The sequence below is a fragment of the Schistocerca cancellata genome, chromosome 4 (genome assembly GCF_023864275.1).
Source record: "Schistocerca cancellata isolate TAMUIC-IGC-003103 chromosome 4, iqSchCanc2.1, whole genome shotgun sequence".
Taxonomy (NCBI): Eukaryota; Metazoa; Arthropoda; class Insecta; order Orthoptera; family Acrididae; genus Schistocerca; species Schistocerca cancellata.
The window spans coordinates 864,487,153-864,507,529 of NC_064629.1; the positions used below are offsets into that span (position 1 = coordinate 864,487,153).

The window sequence follows — 20,377 nt, forward strand, 5'->3', positions numbered from 1 at the left end:
CATTTTTCACGTTTTGTGTCCATGGTAGCAATACCTAACCAGCAGGCAGAAACAGTGGCACAAGTGATATTTAACCAATGTGTACTAAAGTATGGAACAGATGAGAGTGATAAATGACCAATAAACGAATTTTGTGTACGATTTAATGCAGCAGTTGTGCAAATTATTACACATGGCACATTGGACTATTGAATTATACCCAAATGCAAACAGACATATTGAGGGAGTCCATCGTACACGTGCAAAAATATTGAGTTGCAGTGTTAGCCGTCATCAACATGAAACTTCCTGGCAGATTAAAACTGTGTGCTACACCAAGACTCGAACTCAGGACCTTTGTCTTTCGTGCTCTACACGACCCAGAACCCAGCCTCACAGCTTTACTTCTGCCAGTACGTCGTCTCCACAGTTTAGATCTGTCAGGAAGTTCCATATCAGCGAACACTCCGCTGAAAAGTGAAAATTTAATTCTTTTCATCAAAATGATTTTGACGTCTTACACCTACGTATAGTCACAGCACATAATTAAAAAATTTCTGAATGTACAGGGTTATCCGCGAATGAGGTTTTTTTTTTGGTTAGAAGATGCTCCTTTTGAGCAATTTAAAGACCCCTCCACGAAAAGATATTACGTAAGTAAAAAAATTCTTCGTAAAAGTTAAAATATAATGATGATCGCAAAATCCTTGGAATGACAGAAAAGTACCCATAATAAAAAACAGTATTACACAAATATCAAATCGAACAATCAGTGATACTAACCAACACTATGTACCAACGGGGAAGACTAATAAATTTCTTACATTTCACCAAGGACATTGTCAAGTAATACAAATGATGTGTTAGTCAACCTTTTCATGGGCCCCATTGGTGCTGTCTCCATTTGCGGTAGCATCCTCGGAAAGGGGGAGATGACGCCTACGAAAAAAGGAAACGAAGGGAAAATCTGGGCAAGAAAAGTAGAACTCCCCAACCGTTATTCTGCCACATTCCTATGCACTTAGGCTAACAGGAATATTCCAAGATAACTGGGGGTGTAATGTGTTTACGAATTTTAAGTGTCTATGTACTAATCATTAGGGTTATATGTGTGTATATATGTTGTGGTAATGTTTACATTTAGGAAGTACTGAAATATAGAGGGTGTTATTTTTATGAAAGCAGCTCTTGGGTGAGCAAAAAGGAATGATCTTGCTTATGTAAAAGACTGAAGAATCTTTGCGCTAAAGCTATGTTTGCAATGTTGTTAATGATGGTAGTAGAACCTTAGCACTTAGGCTGGCAGGAAAACACTGATGCTACATGGTACGATATGTTAATTATTTTGTAAAGAGCTCACTTTTAATTGAAGTAGTTGTTTATTCTGAGCAGGCATGAAAGCAAGAAGGTCGGCATTGTGTACATATGTCTAATGTGTGCACATTGGTCACAGGAATTTAGCTCTAATGGAAACGACTTTTTGCTAACTCAGTTAACTTCAATAAGACGAAGGGTAATAATAGCCAGGAAGTCCCACGCACTGCTCTCTACGCAGGAGTTCCTGCATTGCCAAGCTGGGTGGATCTCCATCTCCCTGCACAACTGGTATACACTGTCCTGAGGTCATGTGCGTTCATCTTGTTTCATTCCTAGAAATCTGCTATAAAATGTAAAATGTCCTCTAGAGATGGTCACAGACAAAACCAAATTCTTCTGAAAAGTAGGTCTGTACTGTTTACAATCTGTAGAAAACCCAGCAGTTGTTATTTCTACATGTTATGAGCAAGGACGTTACAATGTCACACAGTACATAGAGCTACAGGGTTAAGGGATATTGATCAGTGGCACCCGATACCACTACCATTGGAAATACCATCTTATATATCACCCACACATAATTTACCTAACCAACCTGCCCTTACTTGAATAACACTGTAGACCCAACTCCGCTCGACTCCCTACATCAAATTTAAAGTGTGTAAAATGGTCACATATCAAGGGAGCACCTTTTAGACCACGTAAAAACGTGCCATTCCGAACACAAACATCAACTCAAAACTATAGGAACCTCTACCTTAGCTGCCTGTATGATTCTGAGTGAAAGAGATATTGCTTACTAACAGTTGAAGCCGAAAGCAGCACAGAATCAATTCCTGCCGACTTTCAACCTACAGGTTCAAACCATTAATAACAGCATCAACGAGAAACAGTCTGGGAAAGAGTAGAATCAAAAGTGAACAAAATATCTGTGTGTGAGACAAGTGCTAGTGAGTTCGAAAAATAAGTTTACACAATGTAAAGGACCAAGTGTCACCATGAGTGAACTAGGAAACACAAAGTGTAAACACTTGTAAATAAAACAGTGCTCATGCTACAGTTAGTTTTCAGCAGGAATCCAGAGACCAGATTTTTCTTATGAGGAAGCGACTGTAACAGAATGGATTGTGACAGGGTTTGGACCCAAGAACAGCACACCAGGAAATGGACATAGACAGCTGCCAGTTACCTGTCTGCATGCTTAGCTCTCCAACAGAATTCACCGTTCCGTAACGTCAGACTTCCATGTGTCAGAGCTCTGAGGCTAGCTTTCGGGAAGCCACTCCAACTTGATTGACATCTGCATGATGACAGCTACTTCAGCCATTGTTTCCGCGGTAACACAGAAACGCTGCGCTTCTATGAAGTCAGTCCCGAGCAGCTACCGTTAAACATCTCCCCATACCGGCTATCGTGTGTGGAACAGCTGGGTAGCAATGTGACGTCCAGCCTGTGTTGTTCACCGCTGAATTGATCACATGGCTACATTTCCCGTCGCTGGGCTTCAAACCTCTGTGTGCCGCGTAAGCATCCTGGTGAATGGGCAGCAGCATTCAAGGGACCTTCAAGGGTCCATCTATCCCCACTCCTGCCCAGGCATCGACGAAGGTCTTCCATTCCCCCCCACCACTGGGCATGCTGCAGTCTGAAGTTTTCCAACGGAGTAGCTAGCTACACCTGGGTGGTAGGACATGGGCCAGGAAATGTAAGCCTTCCTTGTGCTGTAGCTGCAGTACAGGCACAGGCTCAGTGCTACCACCACCGACACTGAACTGGAGACACTGTGACGTTTGCTAGCCTCGCTCATCGTCGCCACTAGCAACTTCAGAGGCAATGATACCAAACGATTAAAAATAAGAAGAACTGGGATCGTCGGATGGTTATCCACAAAGCAGATTTATACATAATTATAGTACCAAAAGAGGGCGTTAGAAAATTCTTCTCCTATACCAGATCGTCTGCTTATCGAAAAATGGCCCTACTTCATTACGTACAGTTTTATCAATTTACCAGATTATATGAAACAGGAAGAATATACGCATCAGTTTAAAACTGAAAACTGGAGAAAATTTCTTATGGACCACAATATCGGCAAACGAATTCCTTGATATACTGAAGCGCCAAAGAAACTGGTACAGGCATGCGTATTCAAATATATAGATATGTAAACGGACAGAATACGGCGCTGTGATCAGCAACGCCTATATAAGACGACAATTGTCTGGCGCAGTTGTTAGATCGGTTACTGCTGCTAGAAAGGCAGCGTAACAAAATTTAAGTTAGTTTGAACGTGGTGTTACAGTCGCCGAACGAGCGATGAGACACAGCATTTCCAAGGTAGCTATGAAATGGGGATGTATCCGTACGATCGTTTCTCTAGTGTACCGTGAATATCAGAAATCAAGTAAAACATCAAATCTCCGACATTGCTGAGGCCGGAAAAATATCCTGCAAAAACGAGACCAACGAAGACTGAAGAGAATCGTTCAACGTGACAGAAGTGTAATCTTTTTGCAAATTGCTGCAGATATCAATTCTGGGCCATCAACAAGTGTCAGCGTGCGAAGAGTTCAACGAAACATCAACGATATGCGCTTTCGCAGCCCCAGGCCAACTCGAGTGACACAAAGATTTACGCCTCACATAGGCCTGTCAACACCAACATTGGACTGTTGATGACTGGAAATATGTTGCCTGGTCGGACGAGTCTCGTTTCAAATTGCATGGAGCGGATCGACGCGTACGGGTATGGAGACAACCTAATGAATCCATGGACCATGCATGTCAACAGGAGACTGTTAAAGCTGGTGAAGGCTCTGTAATGGTGTGGGGCGTATGCAGTTGGAGCGATATTGGACCCCTGGTACGTCTAGATACGGCCGTGACAGGTGACACGTACGTAAGCATCCTGTCTTGTCACCTCCACCCATTCATGTCCATTGTGCATTGAGACGGAGTTGGGCAATTCCAGCAGGACCATGCGACACCCCACACGTCCAGAATTGCTACAGAGTGGCTCCAGGAACATTCTTATGAGTTTAAACACTTCCGCTGGCCACCAACCACCACAGCCATTAACATTATTGAGCATATATGGGATGCCTTGCAGCAAGTTGTTCAGAAGAGATCTCCACCCCCTAGCACTCTTACGGATTTATGGACAGCTCTGCAGGATTCATGGTGTCAGTTCCCTCCAGCACTACTTCAGACGTCAGCCGAATCCAGGCCATGCAGGGGCCGTACATGATATTAGTCAAGTGTTCCAGTTTCTTTGGCTCTTCAATGTATATGGACTGTAACCTGATTATGTAAAATCATTGTAATTTATATACTAATAGTAATTAAAACTTCCGGGCTAAGAGGCCGTGGTCCAATAATAGAAATACTTCTCCCTGACGTTTCGTTGCCAGCTGCGGGCAACATCATCTGAGGTGAGTCTACGACTGGCTGCTAGGCCAGTCGTAGACTCACCTCAGATGATGTTGCCCGCAGCTGGCAACGAAACGTCAGGGAGAAGTATTTCTATTATTGGACCACGGCCTCTTAGCCCGGAAGTTTTAATTACTGAAGACGCCGGCCGTGAAAGCCTACACGCTATGATTATATACTAATAATTAATTACAAACATGCAACCTAGAGTGTAGACTTAAGGCAGACCAAAACTAGTATTAATCGCTGATTTTGAGTTCTATTTGACGTGTGCTCCCTCTCCATAAGATCTCATGCAACGAAATACGAATATATGAAATAAACATCACTTACGAAAGACTGGTATTTCATACTATTGACAAATGTTGACAGTAAGACGGTAAAATTTGATTTTGCGTCATTATTGTTATTAGTTACAAATTCTGTAGTAGCACTAATTCTGCTCCTTGCATATAGTTTTTAGTTAGTGAAATAAAATGACACAGCACCCTACTTATTATATGAAAGACAGTTTTATGCTCAAATGTGTGGTGTACAGGCATCTCTCAAGAAAAAAATTATTTATGGAACACTGTAAACATATCGGTACTGTTGTGCCACCATCAGGTCTTAATTTGTGACCTTGAAATAAACGAGTATTTTAATTACCCACCATAGAGGAGTAACATTTTAAGTGTTGCTGTCTGTTCATGTATTTCTGTTTCACATAACTAAGTGGAATATAATCCAGAATGCGGGCAGAAAGCCACACTGACAGCCATACATAATTAGTGTCCTTCATCCATGAGTATGCAGTACAAATGAAATCAGTTTTCAATATTTGGTGCACAAGGAAACATTAAAAAATATTTTGAACAGTATTAAATCGTGCTTCAGTTTTTCTACACATATATAACTCTATAATGGTGAAGCCATTGAGTATCAGACAACCTATATGTACCTTAAAACAATGAAACAAAGAATGTGAAACTAAATTAGAGTAGGTGTAAATTTGGTTCAATTGTGAGGAAATCCTACAGGATGTAGAATGTACCAGAAAAACTAGAATATGCAATAAACAATTACAAAGAAAAACAAATTTGCTCATGTACCTTCCACACATTTCAAGAGAAACGATTTTCATCGATGAGAAATAAGTCAAAAACATTTTAACATATTTTCTGTTGAACTGTAATAAATAACCAGTTACAAAACATGTAAATATTTAGTTTTACTTTCTCTTTGAAGAAAACTCAGCTATTGCAGAACATTACCAGCAAAAATATAGAATTTTGTTTAATAAAACAGTTATTATTACACACACAGAATGTTTATGGCATAAGGTCACTGAGAAAGCAACAAAATTTAGCATACATGCAATAATTTTAATGAAAGAAAGGATGGAACACGACTTTATCTGTTTCAGTGAAGGAGCAGAATTATAGAATTTGGAAATTCAATTTTTAGCAAGGTGCGCCACTCAGATCTGATCATAGCCAAACATACACGACCTTCTGGCTGAGGAAAGTTCTGTGAAAAGACTAGGCGATTTTAATAATTTGATGTGTGCTGTTCATAATATTTTATTACGTTAAAATATATTATGTTACTGAAGTAATATATTTAATACTTTAAAAATAAGTTTATCACCTTTCCAAATATTTTTATAAAATTCATCAAACTTTTCACGGCTTTGTGTATCCAAGGTACCTCCAATGCCCCAGACAACGGCATACATAAATGCTGCTTGAAACCATGACTTTAGGTATTCATGGTCTTCATTCAGTGATACAGCTTCATTCAGCAACATTTCTATTAATGATAATGTTGACCTGAAGTAAAGAAAAATCAAATTAAATTATTTCAGACGATTTGCAGACTCTCATTGATCACCATCATTCCAGATTTATAGGCAACAGGTAGCTCTTGCAGGTAATGATTCTGGTAGTGATAAGTTGTTCTCAGCAATGTACTGTTGGAGGTATTTACTGGCTTTAGATATGAGGTCATTCACATTAAATAATATCAAAATTCCAGAACAGCTGTAAAACCTCATTCTTCACCTGACACCCTTTCTTTATTATTTATTAAATTTTTTGTGAGTCTTAATTTTACTTCATAGGACCATTTTCATATGATTATAGAACATGTTAGTACATTAGGTGTATGTTAAATAAAAATAACGAAAGTTAATGTCATTACATGATATGTTGATTTCAAATTACTGATAATGTGTATGGAACGAGAAAGTAACAGCAATTCCCTGTTAGGTCCCATCTTAACAATTATCTGGGATGATCTGAAATAAACATTGTAATCCTACAGTTACAATTGCTAAACTAGGTAACTCTCCTGGGTTCTAATTACTACAAAAAATTATTGAGGTTTATGAATTACTAAATTACAGTAACGACAATCAAAAAGTACTGTCGTTAGAGAAGAAACTTGCCTAACTAAAATCTTTTGAAATGGTGTTCTAAATGTGGACTCACTGCCTTCAGTTCTTTCAGATGTTTGTTGAAAATTTATCTCTCAGAGCGCAACACACTTCTTAGAACAATAAATAAGTTCATACTCCACACATAAAGAGTTTTCCTATCTTGTATATTTTCTGAGTTGAGATAGATTTTCCTTTCAGTATAGGAAGAAGCCTTATTTCCTTTCTTCACCTTTCTCCTCAACCCTCTTCCTCCTCTCTTTCCCTCTCTCCCTCCTTCCCTATCTGTGGCAGTAAAGTAAGTAAGTCAAATTTCACGGCTGTCATAATTATTAACAATGCTGCCAGTTGTGGAGGATTAACCCACAATTTTTACGTTTTAAACATCAACAATTACATTCACGTAGCAAAGGATAAGCTAGCAGTCGCAAATTTTTCTTGGCCCATCCAACAACAAAGCTTAGCATGTAAAGTCACTACACTTAGTATGCAATACAGTATACTGTAGTGGCTTCCTAAACCTAATAAACAACTACATTTTTAAACTTTCTTTAGTTATGAATACCATCATTTACGTAGGAAGTTGTCATAGATTATCCAGGTTGGCTTTTTCATCATTTATTGTAGAACAGGAATTTCGAGACTAAAAAGAAAGCATAGTAATTTTCAAACATTGCCTCTATACAATCATCTTTCTTGGCTTGGAAGCTCCTCTTGACGTTTTCCGTGTTTGTGATTTAAAATTGGGGATTATTTTGAACTCTACCTCTTGCAAAACAATGTTTATTGTTTACTTTGATCCAGACGTGCGTTGACACCTATGTGTCATCTTCTGGGTTCATATTTATTTCTAAAAATTACACAGCTAGAGAAAACGCATTATTACAGATCGGTTTTTTGTGCTTTTTTTGCCGTTTTGACAGTATGTCTTATTTTCCGTCCTGTTGTGCATCTCTGGTGCATATTTCTTTCTACTGCTGTTGTGTGTACTGTTTTCATACAAATATTTTATATAATTTTACTCTCATATTCACTTCATCCATCTCCATTTCGAGACATGAGTGACTCCTCAAATCAAGTTTTGTGAAAAATATGTGTGAAGTGAAGGTGAGAATGAAATTATATAAAATAATGGTGTGAAAACTGCACACAAAAAGAGTAAAAACAGAGATCTACCAGAGATGCACAATAGGATGGAAAATATGACATGTTGCCAAAATGACAAAGAAAGCGCACAGATGACCAATATGTAAAAGTGAATTTGCACTAGCAATGTAATTTGCAGAAATGTATTTGACGCACAGAAGAGGACAAATAAGTATCGAAACATGTCTGGGCGAATAAAACGAAATAGATAATGTTTTGCCCCAGGCATAGTTCAAAATAAATCCAAAAAAATTGGTTATATGTTTAGAAATACAGTTTTCTGTTCTCTGTGTTGCAGTGGAAGTCAGCCATCCGTATTAAGTACTTTACACTGATGAGCCAAAATATTATGACCAGTGTCCACCGTGTCGTTGGATGTCGCCTCGTGGGGCACGTAACGCGGTAACAGAAGCATGTAAACCGAGTAAACACGGACGTGGGATCACCATAGCGAAGATATTGGCTGCAAATGGAGAAATGCAATGAAATAAATGACTTTGAAAAAAAGGGCAGATTATTAATACGTAGAGCCTGTGAACGAGTATCTTGAAAACAGCGGTGCTGGTCGAATTTCAAGTGATACTGTCGTGAGCACATATGGAAAGAGTTAAGGACAGTGAAACTACCACAAGGTGCTAAATGGTTGGACGTCAACGACTCTTCACAGAACATGCAGTTTGGAGGCTTGTCTGCTCTGTAAATTAGGATAGATAGTGATCTGTGGCATCTTTGCCGAAAGAGCACAATGCTGGCGGACGCACAAGTGTTCTGGAGCACACCATTCATAGTATATTGATGAACATGGTACTCCACAGCAGACTACGCCTATGTGTTCACATCTTGACCGAACGACATCATCAGTTACGATTGCAGTGGGCATGGGACCATTGGGATTCGATCACAGATCAACACAAACGTGTCGGCTCTTCAGCTGAATCACATTTTTGCTACACTAGGTCAATGGTGGTCTCCACAAACGCCGGCATCGAGGTGAACGGCGGTTCTAAACGAGCAGCGCACCACGGACGCAGGCTGGTGCGAGCAGTACTGTGCTATGGGAGATATTCTCCTGCGCTTGCATGGGACCTGTGGTAGCAATCCAAGACACGCTGACAGCTACGAACCACCTGCATCCCTTCATGTTTGATATCTTCCACGACGGCAATGTCATCTTCCAGTAGTATAATTGTCCGCGTCTCGGAGCCAGAACCGTGTTATAGTGGTTTGAGCAGCATTGTAGTGAACTCACATCGATGTCTCAGCGACCAATTTCACCTGTTGTGAACCCTAGGGATGCCATATGGATCGCTATCGGGCACTATCACCGCTTACGCATATCAGCGGGGTGTTATTTACGAGAATTACATGATCTGTGCATAGACATCTAAAGCCACGTACCTTCACAAACCTACCAACAAACTGTTGGATCCCTAATACGCAGAATCAGTGGTGTATTTCGTTCCAAAGACGGACAGACAAGCTATTAAGCAGATGGTCATAATGTTTTGGCTCATCAGCGTGTATCCCATTCTCACAGCTGAAGGCTAAGGAAATTGAACAAAAATAATGAGAGAATACTGGTACAAATATTTATCGGTGGTAAATTTTATTCACAGTTAATTCCTGTGAAATATTTATGTAAAAAAATCAGTTATTTATTAATTTATAGTAGCTGTATTTAATATGTTTCTAAAGATTATTCTGATAAACATACAACCTCAGGATATATCTTTATAGTCAAAGATCATGTAATTTAATGTTAAACATCAAATGACACAGTTACCTCCCGATACGTATCTATTATGCTCTCACTAGAGAAAATTCCATTTTCGAGTCCTTTTATCCAAAGTATTAAGCACATATTTGACACTAAAAAGAAATAATTCTTACTTCACCAAGGTGCGAGGATCTTCAAGTATTAACTGTTTGCAGTTATTCTGAACAAAATTTAAGCAGGGAGGAAACAACCACTGAATAATATCCGCAAGCAGAGTCTGATTTCCAGCCATCCACACTTTGTCATCATTGAGGAGCCACGAACTAATAAGCATATTCCACGTAACCACAGCTTCCTCAAAATAAATTATGCCACAGCGAGATATAGTAGAAGGAGAAGTCTGTAACAGAAATTAATTACAAATTTAATAGGTCACAGATGTTATTTGGATCTAACAATTTTATTGTATAGTATTATATGCTTATTGGTTCATAATTATAATAAAGCACAGTAGTATTAGACGGGTCAAAAATATTATGATACTTCATATTAAAAAAGAAAAATATATACATTACTACATTACGACTTTAATTGCGTCCTAATACATAATTATGAAAAAGTAACTGTTTTTACATTTTTATGAATTCTTGAGGAGAATAGACACAGTGGTTTATTAGGAACACGTACAGTTTGTTACTAAATACTGAGTAGGGAATAATTTTTATGCCTTCTGATAGTGTTGTATAACTTGATTTTATAGTAGATTGCACTTTCATGGCACGATAGTGTTCTGGAAAATGTTTGGTGTGTATTTGACTGTCATGTGGTATATTAATTGTGTACATTCTTGTTGTATACTACTTTATCAATTTCTGCGAAGGGATCCTTAGTGAATAAGATAGTTTAAAAAAAATTAATGTGGAATGGAACATTTAGAACATTATGCTCAGTTGCATAAAACTTTCTCAGGCTTTCACGAAAACAATTGACAGAAACTTGTTAAGTATGAGAACGACAGAAAAAGAGAAAGAAAGTAACAATACTGTAAACAGACTACGAATACATAAATATAACACAGTGCTGGTTATTTAAAAAAAACAAATAGTAAGTGAATACAAAGTATGCTGCTAAATGAAAGAATGGTGCACAGTGATGCCATACCAACGAGCAGGAACCGAGGTTGTACCCAACAGCAAATTTTCACTGTGAATTCATTTCAGATTGGTGTACATGAAGAATATTAGTGAGTCATGATACTGTTCCTCTATGTTCATATTTGCGTGGAACAGTATTTTATACATAATAAATAAATAACAGTTACTGATGTTGTACGCTACGCAGGAGGTAACGGCTTCTTTTCTAGTTACACCCCTCCAGCTGTCATTTACATACGTGAGGAATAATACGAATTTTTAAAGTCATATTTCATAACTTTATCCCTTATAGAATAAGGCTCATAAAATACGCCGTCATGAAAAAAGAGTGATCGTAGAACAAAGAAAGTCAGTGGGTACATTTATAAGGACATGTGAAAGAAAAATAACGAATAAACCATTGAAAAAAACGCATTTTAACTTCCACATGAGAGGCAGAGACAACGGTGTAGAGTGAAACGTTCATCTGTCGTGACACAGCTCGCGCACTGCTTGAAGGTAGCTCATTGCGCCCGACATTCTTAGCCATGGCAAAAGTAAATTATTCAACAATTTATAGCGCAATTGGCTGTTGGCGTCTCCCAGGAGAAATTCACAAATCGCCAGTTAATTCGAACTTCCGAATTATGTTCTTCAACCCTGGTGCGGAAAGAGGTTTTCATCATATTACTTCAGTGCGTCGATACTCGCGAAAAAAAGCAGGATTGTTGCTGTTGTTTCGATAAAACAGCTTTATGAGGAAAGGCTCCTGTGCAGTAAATCCTGTGATTAAACTCTGTATGTTATGGGACAGTAAAAATTCTGATTCTGATTTTTCCCTGCTCACCTTGCCGGGACCCATGTGGATTGTTTGCAGCTGTATGGATACTGATGCTTGTCTTTCAACCCCACCGTACCAGTACCGGCGCCCAAGTAAACCATAAGATTAATACTGCTAACAACACAAATTCTGCAGCGCACAGTCTGAACATCATTCCCACTATATTGGGTACCCATACTGTAAATAGGTTTCGTTCTACATTGGCTCAAGCTGCGAAAGTTGAAATATCACCAGTCTGTGTGTAAACAAAGATGCTTGAATTTATTGTAACCTGAGAAAACATGTAATTTAGTTAACAATTGTTTACTTATAAAACTACCGTTTCATAGGATCAAGAACAGTGATTTATAATGGTTCATCTTTTATATCTGATTCTTTTGTGTGTAAGATCTTTATCACTGAAAATTTCTATTCATTCAGACTAATTTGCAGAAGTCACTATCATTTTAATTGATAGCGATTTTCCTAATGAAATCTGGGTAGTATTGTGGTCACGCATAGAAAAAGATCAAATACCAGTACTATTTTTATCTGAGTGGGCTAAGACTGAATGATTCAAAAATATTTGTCATGGAGTTGATTAGAAATTTGTAATAAAAACTGACATATGAATAACCAGGACCAATCAAAAGGCCCAAACAAAAGCATCTGCTTGCGGCACCAGGCTGACAGGGACGCCAGAGCCGTCCCTGGTGCAAAAATTGTACACATAATGTATGATAATTAGCAGCAAAAACAACCCATATTCAAGATCACTAGATTTAAGTTTAATTTGAATTTCCTTACTAAGAGCTCAAGGAACAGCAACCAATGTACGTGTGAAGGACGAAAGGGAGGGAGCACCAAATTATATATTGCTTCTGGGGAAAAATAATGATGGGAACGGGAAGTGAGGAGACGGGAATCAAAATGCTATGTCGCTTGTGTGGCAAAGATTTCTCGGCTCGTCCCTGAGAATAACTTCATACATTTACACGCATACTCTGCAAAATTATGTGAAGGGCATTTTGAGATGATGCTACCCATCATATACTGTTGTGCAAAAAATAAGGATGAAAGGAACTGCCAATGAAACTTGGACCATACGTAGAACTGCTGCAGTATAATACAAGAGGTAACTGAAAGAAATATGCAGTGAGGCGAACAGATACACTAAGTGATCAAAAGTATCCGGACACCTGGCTGAAAAGGACAAGTTCATGGCTCCCTCCATCGGCAGTGCTAGATTTCAATATGGTTTTGGACCACCCTTAGCCTCGACGACAGCTTCTACTCTCACAGGCATTCGTTCAATCAGGTGCTGGAAGGTTTCTTGGGGTATGACCCATTGTTCACTGAGTGCTGCACTGAGGAGAGGTATCGATGTCGGTTGGTGAGGCCTGGCACGAAGTCGGCGTTCCAAAACACCCCAAAGGTGGTCTATAGGGTTCAGGTCAGGATTCTATGCAGGGCAGTCCATTACAGGGATATTATTGTCGTGTAACCACTCCGCCAGAGGCCGTGCATTATGAACAGGTGCTTGATCGTGTTGAAAGTTTCAATCGCCATCCCCAAATTGCACTTCAACAGTGGGAAGCAAGAATGTGCTTAAAACATCAATGTAGGCCTGTGCTATGTTAGTGCCAGGCAAAACAACAAGGGCTGCAAGCCACTCCATGAATAACACGACCACACCATAGCATCACCGCCTCCGAATTTTACTGTTGGAACTACATACGCTAGCAGATGACGTTCACCGGACATTCGCCATACCCACACCCTGCCATCGGATCGCCACATTGTGTACCGTGATTCGTCACTCCACACAACGTTTTTCTACTGTTCAATCGTCCAATGTTTACGCTCCTTACACCAAAAGAGGCGTTGTTTGCCGTTTGCCGGCGTGATGTGTGGCTTATGAGCAGCCGCTCGACTATGAAATCCAAGTTTTCTCACCTCCCACCTAACTGGCATAGTACTTGCAGTGGATCCTGATGCAGCTTGGAACTGCTGTGTGATGGACTGGATAGATGACTGCCTATTACACATTACGACCCTCTTCATCTGTTGGCGGTCTCTATCAGTCAGCAGATGAGGTCGGCCTGTATGCTTTTGTACTGTATGTGTCCCTTCACGTTTCCACTTCATTATCACATCGTAAACAGGCGACCTAGGGATGTTTAGGAGTGTGGAAATCTCGCGTACAGATGTATGACACAAATGACACCCAATCACCAGACCACGTTGGAAGTCCGTGAGTTCTGCAAAGAGCCCCTTCTGCTCTCTCACTATGTCTAATTACTACTGAGGTCCCTGATATGGAGTATTTGGCAGTAGGTGGCAGCACAATGCAACTAATATGAAAAACGTATGTTTTTGGGGGTATCCGGATACTTTTGATCACATAGTGCATGAATCTTATATTCAAAGAAGTCACCGCGATTTATGAGGGTCCCTTGGACAATATAAAAGACGGGAGATGGGGTTTAATCGGCTGTGTGATCACCACAGATGGCAAAATATACTCTGCATCGTGCCCTCTTTGCTGGCTACAAGGTTGCTAAGGAGTTCTTGTGGTAGGGCGTTCCATTCCTCCACCACCGCCGTTGGTAACTACTGGACGCTCGTTGGTGCATGTGAAAGTGCTGCAATACCTTTCCAATATCCCCCCCCCCCTCACACACACACATGTGCTCAATGCGATTTAAGTAGAGGAATCGGCAGTCCTGTCCATATGTAGAACATACTTTCAGACCAAGAGCTATTCCACCTGAGCTGTTCAGTGTCATCCTCATCCATAAATATGAAGTCAGGACCGAGTGGTCTGATGAAAAGACGCACTCGTGGAAGGAGTACAATGTCACAGTAACTTAGACTGGCAATTGTACTGTGTTCAAGAATTTGCAGGTCAGTGCCCCCATGCAACTTATGCTCTCCCACACCATAACACCCTGATCACCAAAACGATGATGTTCAACAATGATCCTGGGAGCATTACGTATTCCCACCTCTCGCCTTATGAGGATATGTCCAAAATCACTAGTCAGATTGAACCTTCTCTCAGCCAGGAAGAACCCATGACCCCACTCCTCGTTGTTCCAGTTACTATGCTCCTGGGACCATCTCAAAAAAATGTGTGTGAAATCTTATGGGACTTAACTGCTAAGGTCATCAGTCCCTAAGCTTACACACTACTTAACCTAAATTATCCTAAGTAGAAACACACACACACCCATGCCCGAGGGAGGACTCGAACCTCTGCCGGGACCAGCCACACAGTCCACGACTGCAGCGCCCTAGACCGCTCGGCTAATCCCGCGCGGCGGACTATCTCAAACGGTGCCTTAGATGTGTGGGTGCCAACGGTGCACAGTGTACTGGTCACCAGGCAGAGAGAGGCCACCTCCATGCAGTCACTGTGCCACTTCAGAGAGTTTGATTGTATGTTTTTCAGTCCTGTTAAATGTGGGTGCAATTGGACCCGTTGTATGATGTGGGTGCCCTCTTGCTTGTTGTACAATTTACCGTGATCGATCACCTCCTCTTCTTTGGGCAGCAGCGCCTGCGTTTCAGAATGCTCCCCATGCAAGGGAAACAGTTCTGTGAGCAATAGCAAACTCTTGGCCTATACTCGTCATATTTCGTGCTTCCTATACTTTCCTGGTGATTCTTCTCCATGTGAAGTTCAAATGGTTCAAATGGCTCTGAGCACTATGGAACTCAATATCTGAGGTCATCAGTACCATAGAACTTAGAACTACTTAAACCTAACTAACCTAAGGACATCACACACATCCATGCCCGAGACAGGATTCGAACCTGCGACCGTAGCGGTCGCGCGGTTCCAGACTGAAGCGCCTAGAACCGCTCGGCCACAGCGGCCGGCCCCATGTGAAGTCATCCAAATGTTATCTCCAGGTCATGCTGTAACAAAGAACTCCACCAAAGAGCACAGTAACTGCTCGCTGATTGACACATATTCTCTTTTCCCCTTCTTTCACCTGTCTCATGTTGCAGGGCCAGTCCCATCTGGCGCTATAGTCACACTGACCTCACCTCATGTGATGTCCAGCTTTCTGTGTGCTACTGGAAGACCTCTGACAACATTCTCTCGCACTTTCATTCATTTCCAGCAAGTTATTGATACACTATTTTACTATATCTATATGGTCCTTAAGTTTTACAGAGCAGTGTAGAGCATATTAGAGTTAGTAGTTATTGGAGGTCCATTCACATATGGAGTGCGGAAGTAATGGATGCCTGAATGCCTTTGTGCACATAGTAATTTGTTTAACCGCGTATTCACTCTCTCTAAGCTAGCGACACCTCGGAGACTGCAGTATAACCCTAGATTCCTGACTTAACACTAGTTTTTGATACTTTATATATAGCCTTTTGTCGGATAGTTCCCATCTATCCATAAGAGTCTGCTAATTTACATTGATCAGCATGTCTGTAATCGTCTCCCATGAGTCAAACAACCCAAAGGTAATTTACATTACCATCCTTTGAATATTTGCACATTTATTCTCTCTACTAGTCCTATTTGGTACGCACATCACTTACTTGAGAAGTACTGTGAGATGTGAAGCATGAAGACTTTCATTCATTTGAGCAATAGTGTTAGACGGGGAGCATGAATACACTCCTGGAAATTGAAATAAGAACACCGTGAATTCATTGTCCCAGGAAGGGGAAACTTTATTGACACATTCCTGGGGTCAGATACATCACATGATCACACTGACAGAACCACAGGCACATAGACACAGGCAACAGAGCATGCACAATGTCGGCACTAGTACAGTGTATATCCACCTTTCGCAGCAATGCAGGCTGCTATTCTCCCATGGAGACGATCGTAGAGATGCTGGATGTAGTCCTGTGGAACGGCTTGCCATGCCATTTCCACCTGGCGCCTCAGTTGGACCAGCGTTCGTGCTGGACGTGCAGACCGCGTGAGACGACGCTTCATCCAGTCCCAAACATGCTCAATGGGGGACAGATCCGGAGATCTTGCTGGCCAGGGTAGTTGACTTACACCTTCTAGAGCACGTTGGGTGGCACGGGATACATGCGGACGTGCATTGTCCTGTTGGAACAGCAAGTTCCCTTGCCGGTCTAGGAATGGTAGAACGATGGGTTCGATGACGGTTTGGATGTACCGTGCACTATTCAGTGTCCCCTCGACGATCACCAGTGGTGTACGGCCAGTGTAGGAGATCGCTCCCCACACCATGATGCCGGGTGTTGGCCCTGTGTGCCTCGGTCGTATGCAGTCCTGATTGTGGCGCTCACCTGCACGGCGCCAAACACGCATACGACCATCATTGGCACCAAGGCAGAAGCGACTCTCATCGCTGAAGACGACACGTCTCCATTCGTCCCTCCATTCACGCCTGTCGCGACACCACTGGAGGCGGGCTGCACGATGTTGGGGCGTGAGCGGAAGACGGCCTAACGGTGTGCGGGACCGTAGCCCAGCTTCATGGAGACGGTTGCGAATGGTCCTCGCCGATACCCCAGGAGCAACAGTGTCCCTAATTTGCTGGGAAGTGGCGGTGCGGTCCCCTACGGCACTGCGTAGGATCCTACGGTCTTGGCGTGCATCCGTGCGTCGCTGCGGTCCGGTCCCAGGTCGACGGGCACGTGCACCTTCCGCCGACCACTGGCGACAACATCGATGTACTGTGGAGACCTCACGCCCCACGTGTTGAGCAATTCGGCGGTACGTCCACCCGGCCTCCCGCATGCCCACTATACGCCCTCGCTCAAAGTCCGTCAACTGCACATACGGTTCACGTCCACGCTGTCGCGGCATGCTACCAGTGTTAAAGACTGCGATGGAGCTCCGTATGCCACGGCAAACTGGCTGACACTGACGGCGGCAGTGCACAAATGCTGCGCAGCTAGCGCCATTCGACGGCCAACACCGCGGTTCCTGGTGTGTCCGCTGTGCCGTGCGTGTGATCATTGCTTGTACAGCCCTCTCGCAGTGCCCGGAGCAAGTATGGTGGGTCTGACACACCGGTGTCAATGTGTTCTTTTTTCCATTTCCAGGAGTGTACTTGGTCTGCTGCATTTTCCCAGGATCCTACCTATGAACTGAAATCCGTCATTTACTTTTCCTACAACTGAAGCTGTGTGCTCATTTCTTCTCATAACCGAAAAAATTACTGCTGTCACGTATTTATATGAGGTGACTGGTTCTATCTATCACTCGCTGATATTACAGTTATAGGGTTCTACGTTTTTGCACTTTGGGATGTGTTCAAGTGTACATTTCTGAACATTCAACGCGAGTTGCCAATCTTAGCACCACTTTGAATTCATGTCAAGATTTAATTAAATGTTTCTGTAGCCATTCCTTCAGACACTACTTCATTATAAGCAGCTGCATCGTCTGCAAGAAGTCTGAAGTTATTATTAAAGGTTGTCTACCAGGTCATTAATAAACGATACGAGCAGTAAGTGTTCCAATGCATTCCCCAGGGCACGCCTGAAGTTATTTCCAGATCTATCAATGGCTCTCTACTCTAGATAACTTGCTCTGCCATCTCATTGAAAAACCCACAATCCAGTCAAAAATTTCGTTTGATACCCAATAAGGTCATACTTTCTTTAATAAGGATTGGTATAACACCAAGTAAAAGACTTTTTCAAACTGCATTTGTAGTTCTTTGCTTATCCATTGAGCTGTTGATATGTACCTAGTGAATGTGCTTGCTGATGTTTACTTGGATAAGTGTTTTCAGAAATATTTTTCGACCTGTTCAAGACTTTGAGAGTGTTGAGCATGATATTGTACTGAATAAGTTAAGCTCATTAGGAATATAAAGTTGCACTTTACGACTGTTTCTGATCATACTGTGTAAATAAGGTACATAGAGGAGAGAACACAAGCCTTAGATAAAGCTATAATTTTATTGAAACACTCATTAGATCCAAAATAAATTGACATAAGAGTTCTGTAAGATAGCACATTATGACCATTACTTATCCTAACAAACGTAAATGATTTTTCGAGTAGTGTTACAGACAATCATGATGAGAAACTTGTGCATGCTAATGACAACATTATTATCACTGAAAAATCAAGAAAACTCCTTGCAGAAAACAAATCAAACTCTCAAGGAACGTAATTAACTTAGACTGAACATTAAAGAACCAGTGTCACGAATTTAAGTTTGAAGAGGAAAAAATGACATTGTTGAATGAAAATGTAGATGGTATGTCTATAGAATGCACAACAAAGACAACATTTCTAGGAATCCAGAATGAGATTTTCACTCTGCAGCGGAGTGTGCGCTGATATGAAACTTCCTGGCAGATTAAAACTGTGTGCCCGACCGAGACTCGGTCCCGAGTTCGAGTCTCGGTCGGGCACACAGTTTTAATCTGCCAGGAAGTTTCATTTCTAGGAATGAATATTGTGTGCGGTGTATGGAGATGCTGCAGTTGATAGGAGTACAGCTGGGCGATGGGTAAAGAAAGTTACAGCCTCAGGAAATGCAGAAACAGAGCTCCATGATCAGCCATACTCGGGACATCCTGTCACAGCCTCTGCTCGAGACATGCCGAATCATGCGGACGCCATTCGTGCCGACCGGCGCATCATAACTCAACAATTGGCTCTACAGTCGTCGGTCAGCATTGGAAGTGCGTCTGCAATGATGGAGACTCTCGGATATTCAAAGAGTTGCTCACGATGCGTTCCTCGAATGGTACAGAAGCTTTTACTAGCGAGGAATACATGCTCTTCCGCAACGTTGGCGTACGGCCATAGAACAAGATGGTGACTACGTAGAAAAATAGGACATGGACAAGATATGTTGACGTATATTGACAGAATTCTGAGTCTTAACAATGATGTTCCGAGAAAAAAAAGTGGGGCATTACTTACTGAACGACCCTCGTAAAATCAGACAATTAATTTTCGAAGAAACTAAAGTGTTTCAGGAAATTCATGACGTTTTTGCTGCCTTAGAACAGTTTATTAATTTTAAATAACTTAGGGGAATGCCGCCAGCTGACATCTGCCGTTATTTCTACAGGAACACACACTGCCATTTTCAAGACAGTTATATTTTTTATCAAACTTCTACACAGGAATTCTCTGCTTATAATGGTATGATGACTCAGATTCTCTTACATATCTTTTGTAGGAATCTTTCAGAAAATTAACGTTAAAGTCTCTTTCTATCATTATTTATTTTGTTTGGTGTGCTAGGTGGCATTGTAATTACCCAAATCCTTCCAGAAATATCGGATTATTTAACAGTGAGAAACTATGTGCTCAGATAAGTATAAATAACATTTCTGACAACAACTGTTCACAAGCACAGTTTTGTAATCTTTAATCCAAGCAGAACCTACCGTTTTCAGTAGATTTGATCCTGATGTTATTTTTAATGTGTGGA

The 20,377-nt window shown here is 41.3% G+C and overlaps 1 protein-coding gene across 1 annotated transcript in view; it reads right to left on the reverse strand.

Annotated features, from left to right (window-relative positions):
- The window catches only part of LOC126184477 (dynein axonemal heavy chain 7-like), a 1,143,184-nt gene that overhangs the window by 765,153 nt on the left and 357,654 nt on the right, over positions 1 to 20,377 (reverse strand). The window contains exons 22-23 of the mRNA XM_049926869.1: positions 10,178 to 10,404; positions 6,355 to 6,536 (exon numbers count right to left, since the gene is read on the reverse strand). Coding sequence (XP_049782826.1) covers positions 6,355 to 6,536; positions 10,178 to 10,404 — 409 coding nt within the window. The remainder of the gene's footprint in view (positions 1 to 6,354; positions 6,537 to 10,177; positions 10,405 to 20,377) is intronic.